The sequence below is a fragment of the Convolutriloba macropyga genome, chromosome 1 (assembly GCF_964194025.1).
Source record: "Convolutriloba macropyga chromosome 1, txConMacr16.3, whole genome shotgun sequence".
Classification (NCBI taxonomy): Eukaryota; Metazoa; Xenacoelomorpha; order Acoela; family Convolutidae; genus Convolutriloba; species Convolutriloba macropyga.
The window spans coordinates 75,390,444-75,415,109 of record NC_134468.1 but is presented as its reverse complement, the minus strand read 5'-3'; the positions used below and the strand labels follow the sequence as shown (position 1 = coordinate 75,415,109).

Sequence of the window (24,666 nt, the reverse complement as noted above, 5' to 3'; positions counted from 1 at the left end):
GATTGTTTAGATTCTTCGCTGTATGAGCAACTAGGTGATTCGGAAACGAGGGGAGCACTTGAGTTATTGTTGGATTGTTGACTAGAGGACGCAATTCGGATGATAATCTTGGGCCCAGAGTGGGGCAATTATCGTAATAATAAATTTTATATTTAGTAGAGGTGGGAACAGTTATTATTAAGAGATTTAAAGTAGGTACACTTACTCTGATTGCTGCGCAGGATGATTCTGCTGGGATGACATTATGGAGATAGACGAGATCTACAAAATCATTAGAAAAAAACTGTCAACAACTCGGCAATTGTATAGTCTTTTCGTTCAAATGAAAAGATAACTTGCGGATATATAATTTCATTTGTTGTGTTGTTGTTGTTTGACACTTTGTTGGTATTTTTCATCCAATCTTAGGAGTTTTTTAATATATTTTATATTATATGAGGCTGGGTTAGCGTCAAGGTTAACGGTGCAGACGATATCTGTATAAAGAATTTCAGAGAGTTTTGGTGTTGCTTTTGGTGGAAAAATTGGAAGATAGAAAAGAACAATGCGTTCGTTTTTAAAGTCTCTAATATAAAAAACCCTTTTACAACAATTGTGTGATTATAGAATGTGATCAAGACTGTAAATGACATCTTGAAAGCGGACTTGTGTAGGTTTAAAATTTTGAATATATCTATATGTATCCGCGTAGGGTGTTCATTTAAACAATACTTCTAGTCTGTGTTGAGAAATTATGTGCATACCTGGTAAAGTTTTGTCGAGGAGAATTCTTTCAGTACTGCGAGACTGAAAATTGTAATTTGAGTGCTGTTGTTGTTGCTTCCGTGAGCAGATTTTGAGCTTACTGTGAGCTGTCAGCGAAGTATAAAAAGATAGAAGTCAAAGAAGACAAAGAACTGTACTGTGAGACAGTTCTTGTTTGTTAGAGAAAGAAGAAGTGAAAAATGAAAATTAGAACTGAAAATTATAAGTGAAAAAATGAAAGGTTTTACAAAGTTTAAAATTAGAAGCGTGGAAGAGAAGTTTAGAGTGATTGAAAATTCTTGAAAAAAGAAGAGAGAAGAAAGAAGCAACTAAGTTTTGAGAGCAGTGGACTGAAAAATGATTTTAGACTATATGATTTTGCCTGACCACAACTTTTGATTCGGGTACAAAAAAGTTACCGAGTCATGTCTTGGCAAATAAATGAGATTAGGGAATTGTTCCCGGAGTGAGCTGTGGGTCGGTTATTAACTTAATTTTTAGTTTCTTTCCTTTTTATAAATATCGTGGGGAATAGCCTGTAATTCCCTTCTTTTCATTTCCTGATGGAGGGTTTTTGTGGTTCTGTTAGGGTAGCAGGTGCAGAGATAGTCCGTGTGCTTTGTTTACTGGGCAAAGGGGTTTGATTAAATTTCCCAGTGAAAGGAATTGTATTACGGGGGAGAAGGGTGAAAAAACTATCCGAATTATCCCTCTCGTATAAGAGAACGAGGGAACTGTATTTTTATTTAAATTTTATTTAGTAGCTAATTAGTGTGTTATGTTAAATTGTGTTTGGCTAATTTAAGTGAGGAGAGTGATCTAACGTTTATTTTAATAGTGAAATTTAAATGTGCGTTGTTCGTGAAGTCGAAAAATTTGATTGTGGTAAAGTGGTGGTTTTTTCGGTTGGAGTTATAAAAGTGAATTGTGCGAGAAGTATTTTTTCATTTGTTCTTGAACGAAGAATTCTCTTCGGTAATATGGTACTATATTACTTCTATGACGGGTGATTTGCTTACTAGAAAAGTCTTCTAGTTTATACGTAACTAATGTAGGAGTATCTTTTATTTTGTAGGGTTCAATTTTTTGTGGTTGGATCTTTTTTGATATTCCAATTTGTGTGGCTTTATTTACAACTAAAGCATAAGTGTTATTTTTGAGTGGTTGCGCCGTTCCAAAGCGGCGATTGACAAATGTGCGTATATGTTTATTTTGGTTTAAATAATTGTGTACTCCGTTAGAAACTTCTGAGTGTATCTTTTCACGATTAAAAAACCCATGTGTAGAGGTTCCTTTCTGTAACTTTTTAATTTGGGGAAGATGACCTAAGTGGTCAGTATGTGCATGATTAAGTAAAGAACTGCAAGGCGAATTTTCAGTAGGTTTACAGTTTCCTAGGCTATCTTTAGTGGAAGAAAGGTTGAACATTATGAGTTTCTTTGGTTTTTGACCAAATACAAGTTCATATGGTGAGAGGTTCATATTGGTCCTGAGTTGTGAATTGAATGCAAACGGAAAGCTTTTTACTTTCTGTGACCACGTGTCATATTGTGAGTCTAAGACTGTACGAATAAAGGTGTTTAATTGGCGGTTACTATTTTCAACAAGTCCATTAGACCACGGTGCATATAGCGTACGTGGTTTGAATTGTACATTATATATACGGCAGAAAAGTGAGAATTCTCCGTTAATGTATTCATTTCCGTTATCTGTTAACAAACTATCTGGTATTCCGAATTTGACAACCCATTGGTCAAATAATACTGTGAGTGCATGAGCATGAGGGGCATCATTTTTGGGTGAAGGGTGGAGTACAACATAATATGTAATTGCGTCTACAATAACAAAGACGTAAGAGTTCCCATCAGAAGACGGTAAGATTGGACTTTTTGTGTCCATTGAAATACGATGATTGAAGTATGGTGAAACTTCTAAGAATGGCTGTTGTGTTGCCATTAAGATATTTGGCATGGATTTGCTAGTGTGGCAGTTCAATCTTGTGTAAGTATTGCTATGAATGTATTAATGTTCGGAAAATAGTCATTTTCCGTGATTGTTGCGTTGTTGTGTTTTTTCACGACCAGGGTGTCCTGAGAGATCATGAGAGTATGTTCTAAAAGATGACTAGGAGAAGAGAGAGTGGTAGGCAAATTTTTGGTGACGTTGTTTCTTGTATGTAATACAGCAGATTATTGTCTTCGTTAATACTTAAATTTTGAAAACGTCTATGCAAGTGTAGTAATCCTTTATTCGCTCACATAGCTAGTGAAGCTGTTGGGCGAAATTTTTGTAGTGTTTTCAACGTAAAAGTTGTTTGAGAACTGGGTCTTGTTGTTGTGTTTCATAGAGAAGTGTATCATTTATTTCAATTTGTTCTCCATAGAAGTAATTATAAAGGGATAGGGACTTTGGTATAAAATCATCCATTGCTGGGAGTGAAAGTTTTATACTATTTATTAATTCGGCATAATTTGCGTCGTGATTGAATAGTGTGAAAGGTTCTGTTTTTTTTGTGTTGAATGTAACATCTGTGTGATAAGATAAATTTCTGGCAGTGATTATTATTTTCAAATTGTTGTAGTTTTTTTTGGTGCATATTCTCTAAAGGCTCTGCTTTAGTTTTAATTTCGTAATGTGAAACTGGGAGATAAAGATCATTTTCTAGTTGTACTTTGAGATATTTGTCTTTAATCTGTAAGTAGATTGGAAAGTTTGGTGATTCTACATGAGTGTCTGAAGATACTGAATTATTGTTTCCTTTGATACAGCGTAGTGACACTGTATAGGTGGTGTATTTTGATTGTGCGTCATAAAGAATTTAACCGATTCTGGTATTCCAACTGTACGAAGACGGTGTTTGTCTTGTGTTGCAGTTGTTAGTGAGCGACATAGTAAATCTAGAAGTGAAAGGTTCTTTCCATCCGTCCAAACTATGTGTATTTCGGAAATTTCAACAGAATGAAAATGTTTCCTGGTTATCAAATGTTTTCTGAAATTCACAGCAAAACGCTTGCCAATTCTTTTTAATATCTAGTGGAAGATGTGAATACCATTGTTATGCTGGTCCTATTAGTGCCGTTTGGATCATGGCAATTCGTTTCAAGATCCAGGCTTCATGAAATGGTGAATCAGTCTGCTCTTATCCTGCTGTCATTACCAAACTTACTGTGATAGCATTTAAAAAATCTTCTGTTATAAAGGTGGGATCAATCAAACGGTCTTAAAGGCTGCTGCATTGGCACTAAGTCGCCTAGGTAGGGATACATCATTTGTGTATTTCTACGGACTAAAGGTGATGGTGTTTGTGTGGACGCCGCTTGTAACTAATAAGGAGTCGGTGCGTTTGTTCTTTGTTGTGTACTTTATGAATTTAATTGTCCAAAAATAATTACTAATTGTTGTGGGGTGATTTGGATATTTTGATTAGACCCTTGTGTGGGTTGGGTTGAGTTATTAAAAATAATGGGTTCAGTTTTAAAGTGTACGGATTTCTGTCTGTGTAGACGTGGTGAAGGTGTGTTTACATTCGGTAATTTTTTGGTATAGTTGTATTTAATGGATCTGAATTTTGTGTCAGTTCAGTCGAGTTCACAGATTGTCTGTGCTGGTGATTTTGGTAAATATGCGTGTTATCGGTGGTATTAGTAGTAGAGTTATGATTATTATTATTATTATTGTTATTTTGGTTATTGTTTTGGTCATTCTCTCCAAGATCAATTAGCGTGTTTACCGTGTGTGATGAAAAGAGTGTTCCATCATCTAACAGTGTTGAATTGAAATCTGTTTCAGTAGTTTCTTTCATCCGGCTTTCTGATTGTTGAGAGTGGCTAATTGTATCCGTATTTTCAATGGGTGAGACTTCCTGAGAGGTTTTTGTGTTTTCTTAAAATTTTGTACAATTAAATGGTTGAGTTTCCGCATTATAATTTCTAATTTCTGTCTTTTGGTGGCTAATAGATGATTTTTGGGTAGCTTTGGATGGTATTTCCGTAATGTTTACAAAATTTTGTGGAAACCAATTCGTTTCTTATATATAGTGAGTGTTTTTAGTAATTTAGTTAATATTTGTGGATAGGTTTCTGCTGTTAGTTTTGTGGCTAGAAATTTGTGTCTTAACAGACTTTTCAAAAATTTAGTGTATATACCATAAAAGGAGTGTGAGAGTCAAAAATCTCTCCTTCGTTTAAATCTGCATCTGTGGCAGAGCTTAGACATATATATATATATATATATATATATATATATTTAATATATATATATATATATATATATATATATATATATATATATATATATCTTTAGAAGGTAAGTGAATGCTTCTATTTCCTGTCAAGCGATTTTGTGTGCGCTTTCTTTTCGAGACTTTGAAACGTTGGCATTAATTGTAGGTGCAAGGCGTTTAAGAAATTCGAAAGAAGATTTTCTAAATATCCCTTCTCTATCCGAGGGATGTATTTCAGACCTTGTTCCGTTAAGGAATTCAAATAGTGTGTCTGATAATGGGTGAAACAAGGTATCGTATATTAACGAGATATAATTGTTTGTGAGTGGATCACAAATGAGAAGAACTGAACCTTTTGTGTGGTGAAATCCGTAAATTTCAACTAAGTATGAAACAAAGGCGGTTAGTGAAACCTGTGATGCCTTTTCTGGTAAAAAGAGATGAGGTTGTTTTTCTATTGCAAAATAGTGATACTTAAGCTGTTTTGCTGTATTTAAGAGTATATTTAACTCATTTTGTTGTTGATAGTGTTTAACTTCAAAGGGTAGAAATTCGCGTGTTAAGCGCTTGTTCTGTTGTGCAAGAACGGCTAGTTGTAATTCGTCCAATTGTGTCGGTACGAGGGAAGAGGGTTGATCAATGTGGTGATCCATTTTTGTTTCTTTTGTTTAAATATTAGTAGCTTCTGTTTTATTGGGGCTGTGTTCACCATTTCTTCAAATTTTAAATAGATACAGAGTAAAAAGCTATGTAATCTAATTATAAGTTTCTTTCTCAAGAGAGAAAAGGGTGTTTTGTGTGAGTTCTTTTTACGGTTAGAGTTTGCTAACTCACTGGTCGCACCAAATAAGGCAGACCCAATGTGGGCTCCTTTTACAGCCTTAAAATATAAAGAGCTAGGGCTACTTTTTTCTGCGCGCGAAGTAGACTTACCTATATCTCTAAGGCTAACCGACTCTGTAAGACACTGAGAATAAACTTCTTTTTTACGGTGGTTAAGAAGTGAAGCACCGGAGTCAATGGTATACACATGGTGTCTCTAACTAAAAGAGTGACTACAGTTAGTTCAGCTCTCTCTATATAAAAGAGAATAGTGTCTTCTCAGTCTCTGATTGGTTGGAGGTGTACATTCAGTATTTCCACTTCTACAATATGCTCATTAGTTTTCAATTATATTTTTGAGATTTGCGTCAAAATCAATTTGTTTATTTTTTTACCCAAAGACAGATAAAAATTTAAATTTTTCGGAAAATTCTCCATGTCGTCCATTTTTCGCATATTATCAGTTACAACAAAGGAGTGATGCATGGTGTCAATTTAAAAAATTAGTAATTTCAATTATTCGACAAACTAGTTTCATTTCAATTTTGACGTTTTGTTTTTAGAAGTGAAAAGTTGAGAAAATTTTAAAATCCGAAAAGACACACTCATGAAAAATTTTGCAATTCAATTGTAATTTTGAAAGTTGTATATTTAAAAAAATTACATTTTTAAAAGTTGACTATTTTTTGCTTGTTAGTAAAATCTGTTCGGCTTGGTAACAAATAAGGTCGTAAAAACACGATAAGCAGAGATTGTCTGATGGCATAAAATTCCGCTGATGCTTCTGAGCAGGCTTGGGTGTTCTCTTAATCGTGCGCACCGCGCATTGATTTTCTTGAGGGTTTAAATAAGTTCATAGCGTTTTCTTTAGTTTTTAGCTGCATAATTTTGTCGTATTAAACTACAATCACCAAAATTTGTCCCAACATTTGTTGCGTTTTTGAGCTTGTTTGCTGGGCTTTTATATACAGTTCATTATGTTTTGTGGCTTATAAGTTTTTTGTGTTAAACCTCGGAGTTACATAGTTTTAATTTTTTTGGTTTTACAATAAATATTGTCTAAAACACGCTGTTTTGAATATATAGAAGAAAATAAAATTAGCAGTCATTTTTCAATCTTTTTAAGGATAGCTATCGTTTTCTATTTGTTTGGGCGTTGGGATTAATAAAGTTCTATTGACTTGCAATTCTGCTTTCGTTTTATGAGAGGTTTTAGGTTATCTTTGTGTAGTTTCTTTCCTTTAATTTTTGAAATACACTAAAATTAAGTTATTGCCCTTTTTAAACAACAAAAAACAGATTTTGTAGAACTTGTAAACGTTATTTGAATTTAGATTTCATTTAATATATAAAAAATACTCCAAAAAATTAATTATTTATAAAACATCTTTTTTAGCTTTAAAAAATTCTGATTTTGGTTTTGGGATTTATCTAGGATTTATGCAGAATGAAGCCGTTTAAATGTCACAAATAATTTTCAATAATTCTTGTTTTATTTTGTGTTATATTTTTGCTTCTTTTGAATGAAGAAATTCTTAATTATGGTTGGTAAACCACTTTTAGGTTGCTTACGCCATTTTTTTGTTTTGAGAGTGGGTTTAATTTTTAAAAAAATAACCAAAATCTATGGAAATGTCGGAGCTTCAGAATTGTTGACATTAAAAGTTTAGTTTGTCTACCTTCAGAAAATATTAACATTGAATGAAAAATTATTACAAAAATGTAAACCAATTCATATGAGAGCTTTGACCGCTTTTGTGTTGGTTATTTAAGCAAAAAAAATTTATTCTCATTTTGGTCATTTAACACTTAATCGTATAGATAAGTGTAAAATATCAATTTGCGACACGACAAATTTGTGCGCAACATTATCATATGGAAATTGTTGAATTGATCATCTAGCATGTATTGGTTTAAAATAATGTGTAATTATAATACATCATTGCTAGACCGGAAAAATTTGTATCCAGCTAAGTCCTGTTGTGCCTAACAATTAGACCACAACTTGTGCTAGCCATAAAATTTATTTTCAGCCGCAATAATTTCCTTTTTAAAATAAGTCAAGCTCTGTATTGATTTTGGTTGCTTTTATCTCACAATTTGTCGCTTTAAATTTTTACTTGGCTCATGAATAAACTCTGGTGAAAATCAATAATACATGCTGTTCATCGCGGAGAGAAAGAATAGATGATTAAATATCAACTTGTTTCGCCAGCACTTTATCACTAAAACAGCTGCCATTCTTGCTTGCTCACACCCACAACTCAAATCAGTTGTTTTTTAATGGGTAAATTAGACTCAAAAGTACTTTTTGGTACGCGAAACTGGATCAATTCTGCAATAATGCAAATTTATTTCGACATATTGAGTTTTAGTGTTATGCAGAATGAAGTGTAGTCGCCAATTTTTGTAGTATAATTCCTATTTTGATTTGTTAGGTGCAAATATAAATTGACTCAAGGACATTTTCTGCCTCCCATTTACATTGCATTCCCCTAAAAAAAAAGCTTTCATTTCCAATTTTATTTTTTATTGCTTCACAGAGAATAGCCAATTTGTTTTTGGATAATTTACTTAAGTTCAATCTGTTGAGCTCAAACGAGTTCTTCAAATGATTTCGCAAGGTTTTTTTGATACCTTAAGTAGCATGTCACTTAAGGTAATTTGACTTAAACTAAAAATTTTAGTTTAAACTAAAAACTTAACTTAAACTAAAAATTTTAGTTTCATCTGCATACGGAACCAATACAAAAGTTATTCCTCACAGTTCAATTATAGGTCAATATTGTATAAGTAACAAATCTTCAATTACAGTTCCCCGAAAAACTCCTTTTTACCAGAATTTCAAGTTAGGTTCTACATTGTATTTTCTAATTTCTGCCGGCTGTTTTCGGAACATATGTTAGATACTAGGATAATAGGAGCTGTTTTATTGAAACAAATAAGATTCTACTTTCGTTTCCATGACTTGATGATTGCTTGAAACGAAAACTTTGGAACGATCCATTAATTCGGCACATGAAAAACTATGGAAGTCAAAGTGCGCATTCGATAAAACATTGTTTCAATCAAGGCGTTCGGTGCTCTAAGTAATTCTTTATTTTTGAAAGATAGGATTCATTTACAGGGACCGATTAGTTTCAAGGAGTTCAAGGTCGGCTGTTTTGTAGATCGGACAACCGAAAACTTTTTTGCTTCTTCGTCCTCCGACCATTTTTGCTCATCAATGATTTGACTATTGAAAATTGAGTGTTATTGTAGTTTTCAATACAAATAGCCCACCTTTCAAAGCTTTTACAGGAATATAATCCAGTCCCTTTGGTTTTTTAACGCTAAAAATTGTGACCTGTTGCAGCACTTCAGAAGTTCTGTGCCAACGTTTAAAATTTGAGCATGTATTTTTTTTGTTTTATAGACCATTATGTTTTGTTTTACTAGGGTAATTAACTAACAAAAAATTGTAAATGAGAAAACTTGCACTTTTTCTCAGATATCAATTCTGTTGCCGTAGGAGTGAACTACGTAAACTATGCGTTTGAATTTTATTTTATTTTACTGCTGGTTGATTTTAATCAGTTTCTTAGGTCGGTGATTATTCTCCATTTCTTTATTGATTAATTACTGAATAAGTTTTTTTTAGTGTATTTAAAGGGCTAATGGTTTTTATATTATATCAGTTAGCACAAAAAATGACGTTAAAAATCAATTGCCATTTTAAGGCCTTTGAGGTTGTTTACAAAAATAGCGAGCATTTCTTTGGCATAGTTACTCAGTCGACTTTGAAAAAAATTTTCGGATAATTGTGTTTTTGATTTTTTGCTTTGTCAAATTTTAGTTTTTATGGGTTCAATTTTCTGCTTGCTTGGCCTGTTTTATGACAAGAAAACAGAATGGTGGTAGGAGGTAACTAGCCAGGGCACTATTTTGCCTATTGTTACATCTTCTGAGTCAGTCATTGCATACTCAATCAAAGATCCGCTATTCAAACAGTGAGTCAATTACTGTGTTTGACTTTCAAGTTAAATGGTTAAAGAAAATTTTCCGAGCAATTTTGTTAAAACTGAAAACTCAAATATTATATTTTAAGTTACCAAAAGTTTTTATATAGTATAGATAATTATTGTTTGTCAATTATTAACTTTTTATACTTACCACTTTATCAACTGAAAGAACGATGTTCTCCAGAAAAAAATTGATACTTTAATTGATAAGTAATTTTTGTTTATTTACTTCAACATCAACTCATTTTTGTCTGTTCTACGATCGTTTTCTGCCACAAAATCTAAGTAAATAGCTCAACGATTCAAGATTTTTTCGTAAACTTCTGCAAATGAAACCAATAAAAACATATTTTTGGAACGTCTAGCATAAAATTTTTAAAAACCGAACGCGGATTAATTTCAAGGTCTCCGAATTAGAGTAGGCTAATACAGCAGTCTTTCTCTTCTAGAACAATTAAATGGTGCTTGTATATTTGAGAAAGTTTTGTTTTTTTTGCAGTGAAACAGTAGCCAATTTGATTTATGATGTCGGACTGTAATCTCTATCAGAAAAAAAAATACATATTCTGCAGGTTGTCTTGGTCACCTGATTATAGAAAATTGTACACCTCTGGTGTAGAAATTTATAATACCTAAAATGAAAAAAAAACTGCTTTGCAACTGAAACCCAATATGTAAACTACCAAGATTTATAATTCCAACTAACTTATATAAGTTAACTAAAGCAAATCAAATATTGTCTTTCTAAATTTGCCCATTTTCAAGGCTACGAGGGCAAAATTTTGCGTTGATGTCATTGAGCAGAAGATAGGAAAGCAAATTTGTCAAGGTCTCCCAAATTTTATCCGGTATTTGGTATTTCCCGGTGGTTTTCATAGCGTCGGTTAAATACAAATGTCTCAAACTCAAAAGTCGGTTTTTTATATTTCTTTATATGGAAAAATGTTGATGTCAAAAAACAAAATTGGAACCGTACACGTCTATAAACAAAAAACTGACAATTTTTCATGTTTCTTCTCAATTACTAGTTAGCATCATGTTTGTAAAAAACTAGCTATCCACACTATCAGCTATTTCAATCTAATTGACGCACGCGATGATTTTTTTGTCATAATTTTTAAAAAGTTTCTGACATTGGATTGAAACAGTCTGAAAACAATCCTGACCCCCGGTTGAAAAGTTGTTTTTGACGGAGCAGTGACAAATGAATTAGACATAAAATGAAACATTTTTTATGAAGCAAAATGGCGGTTTTGAAATGCTTCTTGAATTTTTCTCTCATTAATACTGAAAAAATTCGATAACTTTTCAGATGGATCTCAAAAAATAAGTGGATTAGGAAAATATTATGTAAATTGGGAAAAAATGGTGAGAAATAGGTTATTTTTGACAAAAAAATTGTGAGTCATCTTTTATTCAGTTTGGTTTAATTTGAGTAAAATTTTCGTGCTTTTCCGTAAGTTCGAGAAAACTTTGTTTGCATCGTTTGAGTAAAATTGTGCAAAAATGAGAAAGCACTGAGCTAATTTGCTGATAAAGTTGAATGATTTTCGGGAAAATTTTGTGTTACACTGGGTTAAAATGGAAAAGATATTGGTTGAAAAAGGAAAAACTCTTGAAAAAAGGGCGAAGTTGGGTAATTTGTTTGAAAAGTGAGTTAAATATATTATGAAATTGTGTAAAAATTATATAAATGTTTGTAAAATTGATTAAAATTTTGATCACTTTTAATAAGATGGGTTTAATTCTTAAAAGTGGTTGGGTTGTTTATTATATTTTTGTTTAGAAAGAATTCAAGTCAAAAAATTTTAAACAGTCTGATGTCTGTGATAAATTTTAAAAGTTGATCCAATCATCCTAGTTAACTTGACAGCTGAAATATGTAGATCCAACATAATTTTGATTTGATTATGACGCAATTGTTACAATTATTCGGATCCCTTCATAAGTTTAATCGTTATAAATAAGATGTTAGAAACTAAGTTTGTTTAATTTTCAGATAAGAGTAAAATTTTTCAAGAAACCGGAACGTAATGGGTAAATTAGGTCCAATTCAGATTGTATTTGAGTAAAAGTTGGGCGTTTTTCTTTTTTGGTACAATTCGGGCAATAATTACCTTGAAATTCTGGTCATTTCTGGCCAAACATTGAGCAAAGTTATCGCAAATTTAAAAAAATTGCAAAAAAAATCTTCAAATTTGGTAAAATTTGTTAAAAAATTGTTCACAATTGGGTAAAAATTTAATAAAATGTTGTTAACTTAAATTGATTTAAAAAAAAAATTTGGTAATGTTTTGCGGTTTTTTGATAAAATGGGCCAATATTGGTTAATTTTTGCAAAAAGTTGGGCCCAATTATGATAAAATTTGGATCAAATTGCATTAAAAAAGATTTTGAGTAATTTAAATCAAAATTTTTTTTAATTTGGAGATATTTTTGGCAAGTTAGGTTAAAATTTTTTTGTAAATTTGGGTAACAATTGAATATTTTGTAAGTAAACTTGAGTCAAAATTTTTGTCAGAATTTGGTAACTTTTGATAATTTTTGAAAAAAAAAATGAGTAAAATGAGGTAATTTTCAATAAATTAGGTAATCTTCGATAAAATTTTTGTTACAATTTCTAGAAGTGTGTAGGAAATGGAAAAAAACAAAGAAAGTTTTAAAATACATTTTTTGTCATACGAGTTTGTAAAAAGTTGGTGTTATAGATCCTGCTAATTCTTCATTGGGGATGGGGTCTGTATTCAGGAAGAATGGATTTAGTTGAATTGTATATTTTTCAGCAACTGGCACATGTTCACTCAAGCGGAATTATTATTTATGTGCATCTTTCAGAAATCAATGAAAATAGGATATCTATATTTTTTATACATAAATACATCCTATGTAATTTTTAATATCCGGCATATATTTGCCCAAGCGTTCAAGAAATAGCTACGTCTTAAGAAATAAAAAACTCTACGAAAATAAGCTTTACATAATTTTTATACATAGGTATATTTTTATATACCCCCTCCCCCTCCCCCTCCCATTTGACATGAACTAGATTAAAAATTGCGTTTCAGGTTGTGCGTTTTCTCGGTAACATGCAAATGAAATCGATAAATCCTAGTTTGTTGAAATTTCGGCGTGCACCAGATGGTTTGACTCCAACATCCAGTCCTTTGTCCTTCCTTGTCTAGTGTAAAATGGCTAGAATGAAAACTATTTATCATTAATTTTGTTCATTTGTTTGCAAAACTCAAGTAAGACATTTGTCGATTGATTCAACTTAGGTTTAAAAAAACTTCAAAGTTGACGATGTTCTCCTTTACCTATTTTTATTTCCCTGCAAATAATTCACCACAAAAAACTGAATTTTCAATTATTCAAACAATTCATTGTGTTTTTGATTTGCGACTCATGCGTTGCAGAAATTCTCAAGGTCTGCCGTTATTATTATTCACGTGTCTGCTGTTCAGTTACTATTACACCTGTTGGCACCGCACGCAATATGTGAGTCAAGTTAATCTAAAAACCTTTATGCTTACAAATGTGTGTATGTGTGTTAGTGTTTCTGTTTTGTATGAGTGTGTGTGTGAGAGGGAGGGGGGGGGGGAGGTTTGTGTGCGTATGTGTGTGTTGTGTGGTTGGGTGTTTGTGTGAACGTGTGTGAGTGTGTGTTTGTGTGTGTGTGTGTGGGTGTGTGTGAGCGTGTATGTGTGTGCACGTGCGTGCATGTTTGTCTGCAAGCGTGTGCGTGTGTGTGCGTGTGTGTGTGTGTGTGTTTGTGTGAGCGTGTGTGAGTGTGTGTTTGTGTGTGGGTGTGTGTGAGCGTGTATGTGTGTGCACGTGCGTGCATGTTTGTCTGCAAGCGTGTGCGTGTGTGTGTGTTTGTGTGAGCGTGTGTGAGTGTGTGATTGTGTGTGGGCGTGTGTGCGCGTGTATGTGTGTGTGCACGTGCGTGCGTGCGTGTCTGCATGCGTGTGCGTGTGTGTGTTTATGTGTGTGTGTGTGTGTGTGTGTGTGTGAGTGTGTGTGTGTGTGTGTGCGTGTGTGTGTGTGTGTGTGTGTGTGTGTGTGTGTGAGTGGGTGTGTGTGGGTGTGTGTGGGTGCGCGTGAGTGTGTATGAGTGTGTGATTGTGTTTGAGTGTTTGTGCGCGCGTGTGTGTGTGTTTTTTTTTGCCTGTGTTTGTGCCTGTTTATGTGTGCGCGTGATTGTTTGTGTGTATTGAGGGGGGGGGGGTTGCGTGTAAGTGCTGTTTTTGTGGTGGCGCACGTGCGTGTTTGTGGTTTATGTCTTTTTGTGCAGGCGGTTGTGTGTATGTGTGTGCGTACGTGCTTGTGTGAGTGTGTGTGTGTGCGTTTTTGTGTGTGTCAGTGTATGAGTGTGTGTTTGTGTGTTGGCGTGAGAGCGCGTGTATGTCTGTGCACGTGCGTGCGCGTGTGTTTGCATTTGTGTGCGTATGTGTGTTTGTGTGTGTGAGTGTGTGTTTGTGTGCGTGAGTGTGTGCATGCGTGCGTGTTTGTTTGTTTTTGTGTGTAACTGTGTTTGAGTGTTTGTGCGAACGCGTGTGTGTGTGTGTGCGCGTGCGTCTCTTCGTGTTAGTGTTTTTTTGCGTGTGTGGTTGTGCATGTTTATTCGCGCGTGAGTATGTGGTTGTTATGGGTCGTTGCGTGTAAGTGTGTGTTCATGTGCTTCCGTACATGTGTGTTCGTATATTGAGTATGTTTGCCCGTGTGTGTGTATTAGTGGGTGAGTGTGCTCGTGTGCAAGTGTGTGCGTGTATGTGTATGTGTGGGAGGGGTGGGGTTGCGTGTGAAAGCGTATAAGTGTGTGCGTTTGCGTGCTTCTGTGTGAGTGCGTGTGTACGCGCGCATATGCGTGTGTGTGGGTGGGAGGGAGTGCGTGTGAATGGGGTTAAGTGTGTTTGCGCTTTAGTGGTTGTGTGGTGTGTGTGTGTTTGTGTTTTTGTGTTTTTGTGTGTAACCGTGTGTTTGTGTGCGTTTGTTGGTGGTTGCTTGAGCGCGTATGTGTATGTGTGTGTAATTGGGGGGATTTGGATTGCGTGTGAAAGCGTGTAATCGTCTTTTTGCCTTCCTGATAATGTGATGTACTAGTGATTTTTTTTGTGTTTTTGGATGTTCCCGTTTATTTTTGTGTGTGGGGGAGGGTTGCATGTACATATTTGGGTGTGTGTGTGTATGGACGCGTGTAAGTGTGTGGTGTGTGCGTTTATGTTTGATGAGTGCATGTTTGTTTGTGTTTGTGGGTAGGCGCGGGAGAGCGTGTCTGTGTTTGTCCATGTCAGTGCTTGTGCGTGTTTGTTTTTTTCTTTGTGTGTTTCTATATGTGCCTGTGTCTGTCTGTATGAGTCCATGTGTGCGTGTGTGTGTTCGTGTGTATGTGTGTGTATGTGTGTGGGTGTCGATGTGTGAGTGTGCTCTTGTGCATGTGTGTGCACGCATGTGTATGGGTGGCAAGGAGGGTGGTGGTGCGTGTAAAGGGTGTAAGTGTGTGTGTGGGTGTGCCTGCGTGCTGGTGTGTGCGTGTGTGCTTGCGTACGCATGTGCGTGTGTGTCTGGAGGATTGGGTAGCGTGTAAAGGCGGTTAATTTTGTTTGCGATTGTGTGATTGTTTGGTGTGCGTGAGTTTGTGATTTTGTGTTTGTGTGTGTGCCAGTGTGTTTGTGGGGCTGCGTGGTCTTGTATGTGTATGCTTGTGTGTCTGTGTGTTTGGGGGGTTTCTGTGTACGTAATTGTGCGTGTGTAATTTCAGGGGTTTTGGCGTTTGGACGCGTGTAAGGGTGTGTGTGTGTGTTTGTGTTTGATGTGTGCGTGTTTGTTTGTGTACTTGTATGTGTGTGTTTGTGTTTAGGTGCGCGTGTGAGTGTGTTTTTGCATGTGTGAGGTTGCTGTGCAAGTGTACGTGCTTATGTGTCTTTGGGGTTGGGAAAAGCGTATGCGTGCGTGTGTGTGTACATGCTTGTGTATGTGCGTATTTGCGTGTGTGATTGTGGGGGGTCTGCAAATGAATGCATGTAAGAGTTTGTGTGTGTGTTTCCTTGATTGTGTTGGGACTGCGTTTGTTCCCCTGTTTGCTTTTTACGCGCATGGGCTTGTGGGTTCATGATTGTCTCTGCAGCTGTATGTTTTTGTGTGCGTGCGCATGCGTGCTTTCGTTTTTATACTTGCGTTTTTCTGTTTGTGTGTATTTATGCGCGCACGCGCAATTTTGTTTGATTGTTTGTGCGTCTGCGAGTTCGCGTTTGACTGCGCCTTCTTTTGCCTTGCTTTTGATTGTGTAAATCTGTGTGAGTATTTGTGTCCTTGTGTGCGTGTGTGTTTGTTGTTTGCTTGTTTTTGCGTGCGTGTATGTATTAGTCAGTGCTCAAACCTGTGTGTCTTTTTGTTTTTTGTGTAAGTACATATGAATGTGCGTGTGTTTCTTTGTGTTTGTGTGTTTGTAAGTGCGTATGTGTTTGTATATGTGTGTTTGTGGGTTCGTGTGTGCGAGTGTGTGCAGGTGCGTGTTTGTTTCTTTGGAGTTGTTTGTGTCTATACCTTAAAAACCAGAAACTATTCATTGCGCTTACAACTATCCATTCATCTTTTTGAATTTTTGCGTTTAAAAAACTGGCTTTAATATAAGCATTAGTTTTGACTCTTACTTAGAAATTGTATATTGTCTTTGAGGTGGTATGTATGTGTGTGCGTGTGCGTGCTCTTGTGTGTGTGTGTGTGTTTGTTTGAGTGTAGGAGTTTGTGTACTTGTTGGCGTGTGGTTGCACGTGCGTGCGTGCAAATGTACGAGCGTCTGTTAAGATGTTATTTAAATGCGTATTTTGTGTACGGTACTTGCGTGTGCGCGTTTGCAAGTGTGTTTGTGTGCATGCGTGCGTGTGTGTCTGCATGTGCGTGCCCGTGTTTGTGTTTTAAGTGTTTTTGTGCGTTTTTGGGCTCTTGTGCGTGTGTGTTTGTGTTTGCGTGTGCGTTTTTTTATGTGTGTGCCTGTTTGCAACTGTGCGTGCGGGCGCGACAAGTCATGTATGTGTAGGTATGGCGTACGAGGGTGCGTGCGTGCGTTTTTGTGTTTGTGAATGGGTGTATGTTTGTGTTTGTGTGTTTGCACGTGTGTATAAGTGTGTTTATTTGTTTGATTGTGTCTGTTCACGCGTGTGCGAGTATTCGTGTTTGTTTGTTTTTGCGTGTGTGTGTGTGGGTGCGTGTGTGCGTCTGTGTATGTGCTTGTGCGCGTCTCCGCGTGCTGGTGTGTACGTGTGTGTGCGCGCGTGCATGTTCGTGTATGTGTGCGGGAGGGGATGCGTGTGGAGGCAGTTAAGTATGCTTTCGACTTCGTGGTTGTGTGGTGTGCGTTAGTTTGTGTTTTTTTGTTTGTGTAAGTGTCTTTGTGTTTGTGGATGTGTTTGTGGGGTGGGGGTTTGCTCGTGTGCGTTTGTGCATGTGTGTACCTGTGGGTTTGGGTGTGTTGGGGTTCCGTGTGAAAAATTGTCTTTCCGCTTGCGCGATTGGATTGTGTGTTTGTGTTATTGTGTTTGTGGGTTAGCCCGTATGTTTGTGTGTGTGAGGGGGTCGCATATTCGTAACTATTTGTGAATTCGTGAAGTGGAGTTGGGTTCGCGTGTGCGCGCGTGTAAGTGTGTGTGGGTGTTTTTGCGTTTATTTTTGATGTAAGCGTGTTTGTGTGTGTTTGTGCGTGGGCGCCGGAGTTTGATTGTGGCTGAATGTTTACTTAAGCGCTCGTGTTTGTTTACATGTCTGCGTGAGCGTTTTTCTTTCTGTTTGTGTGTGCCCGTGTTTTTGAGTGCGCGTTAGTGTACGTGTATGTGTGTGTGTTTACGTGCGCGCGTGTGTGTGCGCGCTTGTGTGTGTGAGTGTTTGCGTGTTTGTTTTTTGGGTTTTTGGGCGTCTGCATGTGTACGCATGTAAACATGTGTGCTTCCTTCCTTGCGTGGTGTTTAAGTTTCTTCGCTTGTGTGCTTTTTATGCGAATGCGCTGGTGTGTTTATGTTCATCTCTGCATGTGTATGTTTGTGTGAGCGTGCTTTCGTTTGTGTACTTGTGTTTTCTTGTTTGTGTGTTTGTGCCCGCAGGCATTTTTGTTTGATTGGTTGTGCGTACGCGAGCTGGCGTTTGGATGCGTCTTTCTTTGTGTTGTTTTTGTTTGTGTAAGTTTTTGTGAGTTTTTGTGTGCTTGTGTGCGCCTGTGTTTGTTGTTTGCTTGGTTTTGCGTGCGTGTATTTGTTACTTTGTGCACAAACCTGTGAGTCTGTTTGTGTTTTTGTGTATGTGAAAATGCGTGTGCGTGTATTTTTTTTGTATGTTTGTGTGTAAGTGCGTGTGTGTTTGTATGTGTGTGTGTGGATTCGTGTCTGCGCGTGTTTGTAGTTGCGTGTTTGTTTCTTTGGGGGTGGTTTGTGTCTATACCTAAAAAACAGAAAAAAATAATTGCGTTTTTTACTACCCTTTTTGCTATCCTTTAGAATTTTTGCGTTTAGATTTTTGGTTCTCTCATAAGCAATAATTTTGTCTCTTTAAGATTTGTTGTTGTTTTGAAAACTTATAAAACATATATTATACAGGAACTAGTAGTCATGTGTGTGTGAGTTTGCTTGCTCTTGTGTGCGTGTTTGTGTGTGTGAGTAGGTGTTTGTGTGTGTGTGTTTGTGCGTAGTTGTGCGTGCTTGACTGTAAAGGTACGGGCGTGCGTGCTGACGCTGTTTAAGTGCGTATTTTGTGTGATTGCGGTTTGTGTGCGCATGTGTAAGTGTGTTTCTGCATGTGCATGCGTGTTTTTGTGTTTGTTGGTTTTTGTGCGTTTTTCAGCACTTGTACGTGTGTGTTTGTGTTTGTATATGCGTTTTCCTTTTTTCTCTGTTTTTGTGTGTTTGTGTGTGCGTGCTTTGGCGCCAGTGTGTTTATGTGTAGGTGTGGCATAATAGCGTGCGTGCGTGCGTTTTTGTGCGTGTGTGTGTGTGTGTATGTGTGTGTTTACGTGTGTGCGTGTGAATTTTTGTGTTTGTTTTTGCGTGTGTTTGTGCGTCTATATGTGTGCTTGTGCGCGTCTCCACGTGCGAGTTTGCAAGTGGGTGTCTGTGTGTTTTTGTTTGAGTTTGCGTGTTTGTATTTGTCCTCGCGTGTGTGTGAGTACGTGTGCGTGCGTGTCTGAGTGTGGTTTTGCGCGTCCACACGTGCAGGTGTGCATGTGGGTGTTTGTGTGTTTTGGTTTACATTTCTGTGTTTGTGTGTGTGTGTGCGTGAGATTTTTGTGAGTTTTTGTTCGTATGCGCGTATAGGAGTGTAAACTTGTGCATGCGCGTGTGTTTGTGTTTGTGTGTGTGTGTGTGTGTGTGTGTGTGTCCTTGTGCTTGTAAGAGTTGGTGTGTGTACGTGAGTGCGTGGGTGCGTGTGTTTGTGTGTGTGTGTGTGTGTGTGTGTGTGTGTTTGTGTGCGTTTGCATGTGTTTGTTTGTGTGTGTTGAGTGTATGTGTTTAGATTTGTATGTGTGTGTGTTGATTTGTTTCTTGCAAGTGCGTGCGATCGTGTCTGTTTGTTTTTGTTTACGTGTGTGTGTATGTATTTGTATGGTTTGTGTATGTACGTGCGTGCATGCTGGCGTATGTTTGCGCGTTTTTACGTGTTTGGGGTGAGATGTGGGTGTGCGTGCGCTTGTACTTGTGCATGAGAGAGGGAAACATTTTAACTTGTGAAGTATCTTTCATGATGAAATTTTTACGTATTCATATTACTATTCTAGTTTTTAATTTTTTTATTTCACGCTCAGCAGTTTGAATGTAAATTAAAAGACTATTTTGATCCACATGCTGATTAAGCACAACGTTTGGTTATTTTTGAAGGACAATACTTTTTTTGAATACGTAATAAGAATCTCAAGCTCTTGGTATGGTAATTGAATGTTATGTGTAAGACGCTATGACCAGCCTTATAGATTTCACACATTTTGTAACTCTTCTTACAGACTTATCCGAAACTCAACTCTCTTTCAGTTTAATATTAAGTTTATATTGTCAATTTAAAGTATTTGAGCCTAATATTGCTGCTTAAAGAATTGAAAAGAATCCCAGTTAGGATGTTTTCTCATTTTTGGCCAATATGAGAAAATTTTTGGCCTGTTTTCAGGTTCCCAAAGAACATATGTCACTTTATCGCCTTCTCTCTCTCTCTCATCTTTGATCTCATTCTCGGTATTTTTAAAAATTCTGAAAACAGTTTTTTATAGTGGGTTGGTTGATGAGTATTAGCTGAAACGAAATTAGGTCAAGTTTCAGCTTTTTTAGCAGTCACCCTTGAATGTTTGCAGAAACTAATTGGTAATTGAACTATAAATACCAGGCAAGTTAGTTGGCATGGCGTTGTTAAATAATTTTTCAATTTTTTAGACAACCTATTTAAAAAAATTGTGCTCTGTATACAATTTTCTGGTGCGCGAATTCATGTTCCAGTCAGATTCTAAATTTTGAATACCTAAGTTTGACAACACTTGATGGCCTGTCCCTCCCTGGTCGGGGTCACTACAATATTCTCAGAAAATTGTTACTTTTTTCAGTACCGTTTCTTTTTATCAATAATATCATCTGAGAAACTCTCCAGTTGACCTGGTTTTAGTTAAATAATGTCTAGCTGAAAAGTAGCTTAATAGTTTCTTGGTAGTTTTCCTGGTGGTAGCAAAAAGCTTTTGTTCCTTCGAGGAAAAATTTTTTTCAATTGCAAATATTTTTGCAAATATGATTTTTTCTGCGTTGCTTTTACAAAAACTTTTCAATACCATTCATTATAAAGCAATTTTTGTGGATGACTCTCGAAAAATGTCATATTAAAACGACAAATTAATATACAATCAATTTTGATTGTAACACTTTTTTTTAGATGTTGAGGTAATTTTCACGAAATGGTTATTCATCTCTCATAACACCGCAGAGGTCTGACCCAAAATTTTCGTTAAAAAATATTGGAAATTAGATACATAAAGTCAGCAAAATATGCAGACACGACTAGTATCTGTTTTCGCGAATGAGGTTCCACCGTTTTTGGGAAAATGAGATACTTTTGTGCTGAAAAGTAGCTGAAAATGAGTCCTATGAATTTATTTGGCTTAATTTAGATATCCATTTTTGTTCCTATAATCCACAATAGTGCCTATTTTAATTTAAAAGTTGTTTAGCGCTTTAATAAAAGAACATGTAAAAGTGGTTTAAGCTCGTTAATTGAGAGTTAAAAGATTTTGAAAACCTAATTAATTTTGCAGAGAAAAAAATTTGAAGTTTGAGTAAAAAATCACATAGTGGGAAAATGTCGCAACATTTATTGGAACTATTCAAAATCAAAAGTAAGCCTATGAAGGAAAAGTATGAGTAGCTATTTGTTTTGAGTTGTCGTTCGAGAAAAACAGCAATAAACCTTATAGGAATAATTAAAAACTCTAATAGCACGCTCATCCAAACAAGCGAGACAAATAAAATGCAGTAAACATAGAAACAAAAAGTTCAAATGAAATCAATTAGAAATCAAATCTGTAGTTTAAATACTGTTTTATATCAAAATTGTCACGGTTTTAAAAAAATAATTTTAGTTTCGAGGACATAGTAGCGTAAATCCTCACAATTTAGTTACGTTCGTACCACCAAAATTTAAAATTATTATTTCTGAATTGAATGTTCCTGAAGAGCTGCGCACTCCAATGCTTTGTCCTGATAATTCCTCAAAATGGATTTTCCAGCCAAAAAGCAAATAACATATTTCAATGGAAAGCCTTCGAAAATATCCCTCAGTTTCGTAAATGTCCTAAATCGTCTAGAGAAATAATTTCATCGCCATAGCCCTGGTACAGTTTCTTATTTAAAGTATCCAGAGGAGTCAATATATCACTAATCGCTAAGGATGAAGACAAGGATTTTTCAGTAAAAATTTAATAGACACTTGTTAATGGACACTTGTCAGAAGACACCTGTAAATCTGTAAATAGGCGCAAAAAAATTATTGAGTATCCTCAATTGAATAATTTCAATATCTGATCTCAATTTGAAATCACTCATTAATTGAAATAATCAAGAAAAAAGCAGTATTATTTCGTTTACGATTTCTTACCAAGAAATCCTGCAGTTTAATCTAAGTGTTTATTTGTCAGTTATCACCTGCCAACAATAATATAATGAAACAACGCAATTGAAAACAATTTAATTGTTAAATTCAATTGTAAATCACTTGTTACGTGAAATAAACAAGAAAAGATAGTAATCATTTCAAATATCATTTTTTAACTAAAAATGCTCACTTTTTTTATTTTATGTTAGTGTCAATAAACACCTGTCAATGACTTCAAAAAACTTTGATTTGTTTCAGTTTAATTTTTTTTTATTAAATTCAATTGAAAACCACTCATTAATTGCAAATTATCAAGCAAAAACAATAATTAACTCACATGTGATTTTTTTTCATTGAAAAAACCTTCTTCTGAGTCTTAGTGACCATGGACAAACAAGAAAAGTTAAGAAATTTTAACAGAAAACACTTTTGTTTTTTAGATTGAAAAAATACTAAAAATCTAGTTTTCTTAATCTGTGTTTAGTATTTCTTGGTATCAAAAAATATCAAATCCTAGACAGTATATTTGTTTCTGACAAATCTCTTTAAAATATAGCTTTGGGATTGTTTGATGTCATTAACAGATGCATTTTCCAGGTGGTGTTTTGCCCCCTATACCACTACCTACAATTCAAAACAATAAAGCATTGTGGTTATTTCATCTACATGGTATTTTATTAAAAATTATATAGGATTACATTAGCGAAATTGGTCTTTGTATTGTGAACTCAATTGGCATTGAGTAATAAAGCTTTAAGCCACTTTTACATGCTAAAAGGCTCTCATTAAATTAGGCTCAAATGCGGATTATAGATAAGTTTAGCGCGATTATAGATACTTTCAGTGCGAAAATTAGATACGTTTAGTGTGGAGTAGAGTTACGCCGACTGCGAAAAGCGTAATCGCTATTCCGCGGTCAAACTTTGAAGAATTATGCGAGCACTGGTTGCGCAATTTTCTTCAATTTTGGCCGATTGTGCTTAAAATATCTTTTTTTCGCAATATTGTGTATTAACATAGGAAAAACGAACAAGATATATATACAGATCAGGCACATTTGCCCGTGACGATTTGGGTATACCTCTGCGGCGTTATGCACATGGATGGAATTTTTTTTACAATTTGGGTATTGCCTTAATTGGGGCCACATGTTATAACTGGGTTCTAATTTTTTTAGATTAACGAGGGACTTCCGGACGCCTTAGTGGTTGGAGTGAAAAAGTCAGGAACTGGTGCTTTGAGATCATTTCTCAAATTCCATCCAGATATGAACTTCAACACTGGAGAGATAAAGTTCTTCAACCACCCTTGGAACTACCTGAGAGGGTACAGGTGGTACGTAAACCAGTTTGAACCCCGGACAAAAAGAGGCCAGATAAGAGTTGAGAAGACCCCTGAGTACTTCCATTTTGAGAGTCTCACCCGGCTGATTTGGCTGATGAATCCAAAGCTGAAGGTCATCGTGGTTGTGCGGGATCCCGTCAAACGCACCATATCAGATCACACTCAGGTAGGCTTGATTGCTGAATAAAATTTTTTTGTATGATTCCCTAATGTGACTAGTATTCGTTGCTTTTTGCCAGCTCAAGTTGGTCACAGCTAACGTTCAATCCTTGTCTTTTTCAGGAAACTGTTTCGAGAAAGTATGGAGGAACAATCGAACAGAAACTGTTGGATCGCTTCGGAAATATTGACCCAACTTCAGAACTTTTAGCTCCAAGCCTTTACGCCAAACACGTGAAACGATTTTTGCACTTTTTCCCACGAGATCAGTTGCATATAGTGGATGGAGACAGTTTGATAAAGAACAATCCCTCAATTGAGTTGAGAAAGATTGAACAGTTCCTGAATGTGAGCAATTATTTCACAACTGACAAATTTGTGTTCAGTCAGGAAAAAGGATTCTACTGTTTCAATGCAACAAACAATTCACAAACTTGTCTCGGCCAAACAAAAGGACGCAAACAGACACCTGTTGATGATCGCGTTGTTTCAAAACTAAAACACTTTTTCAAAAGACATAATCAAGAATTTTTTGATTTGATTGGATCTGAAAGCTTTGATTGGAGATAGTTATACCAATCAATAGCCTAGTGATTTAACTTTTGATCATCTATTTGACCTACTTTTCATTAAATTATTCATAATATTAACACTCAGTTTTTTTTGCAAACTCCAAGGCAAAGCTTAGTCCTTTAATAAATTTCTAAAGAGCCGTAGCAACCCTTTGGATTTGTTTCATTTAACTTTGGTTGTGATTCCAGCAATTCTACAACAAATCAACTTACATCACCACATTCTTTTATAGAAACGGCGCCGATAATGAGCTGACAAAAGGCAGTCTAATCTTAGAACTCCGCCGTTGTTTCAGATCTTAGTAGTAGTCATTGGGCGCTAACATGATTTTTCATCTATGAGTTGAACAAATATTCTTATCACAACGAGAGTTGATTGAAAGCAAAGTTCAATCAAATCAAAATACTATTGAGTTTGAAATTTTGTTCGTATTAATGCTCAAATATATTGAATCCAATTATGCAAACCTCGTGTTTCTCATTAATGCATTGAAAATGGTTCATCACAGCTTGTATGTAAAGGAAAGGTTTTTTCAATTCATATCTCAAGAGATAATCAGCGAAAATATGTTTTACTGCAAGGGAAACTATGAAAGAAAATTGATCTAGTGGTTTTTGCCATTATTGCGGCTGAGCTTAACAACTCAGAAATCAAATTGAATAGCGCTTCAAGGCCATTTCAAGCCTTAAAGCTAGAATA

General features: G+C 35.7%; 1 protein-coding gene across 3 annotated transcripts; it reads left to right on the top strand.

Annotated features, from left to right (window-relative positions):
• Positions 1 to 7,842: 7,842 nt before the first annotated feature.
• On the top strand, positions 7,843 to 24,028 carry LOC142351576 (heparan sulfate glucosamine 3-O-sulfotransferase 1-like). 3 transcript variants are annotated; one of them, XM_075403685.1, is made up of 4 exons: positions 7,843 to 8,102; positions 13,065 to 13,284; positions 23,069 to 23,401; positions 23,518 to 24,028. In XM_075403685.1, exons 2-4 carry the CDS (start codon positions 13,090 to 13,092, stop codon positions 23,962 to 23,964), a joined length of 975 nt encoding a protein of 324 aa, XP_075259800.1. In that variant the 5' UTR covers positions 7,843 to 8,102; positions 13,065 to 13,089; the 3' UTR covers positions 23,965 to 24,028. The 3 variants fall into 3 exon arrangements, with proteins under 3 accessions (XP_075259800.1, XP_075259819.1, XP_075259808.1); XM_075403704.1 differs by lacking the exon at positions 7,843 to 8,102 and adding an exon at positions 8,117 to 8,200; XM_075403693.1 differs by lacking the exon at positions 7,843 to 8,102 and adding an exon at positions 8,182 to 8,226.
• Positions 24,029 to 24,666: the final 638 nt, after the last annotated feature.

What these genes read in the sequence shown, in the direction of transcription:
- LOC142351576 (XM_075403685.1), top strand. Translation starts at nt 13,090, where the DNA reads ATGTTCTCCTTTACCTATTTTTATTTCCCTGCAAATAATTCACCACAA. An exon ending in GTTGGCACCGCACGCAATAT is followed by an intron (nt 13,285 to 23,068) that starts GTGAGTCAAGTT and finishes TAATTTTTTTAG; the next exon opens with ATTAACGAGGGACTTCCGGA. An exon ending in CCATATCAGATCACACTCAG is followed by an intron (nt 23,402 to 23,517) that starts GTAGGCTTGATT and finishes TGTCTTTTTCAG; the next exon opens with GAAACTGTTTCGAGAAAGTA.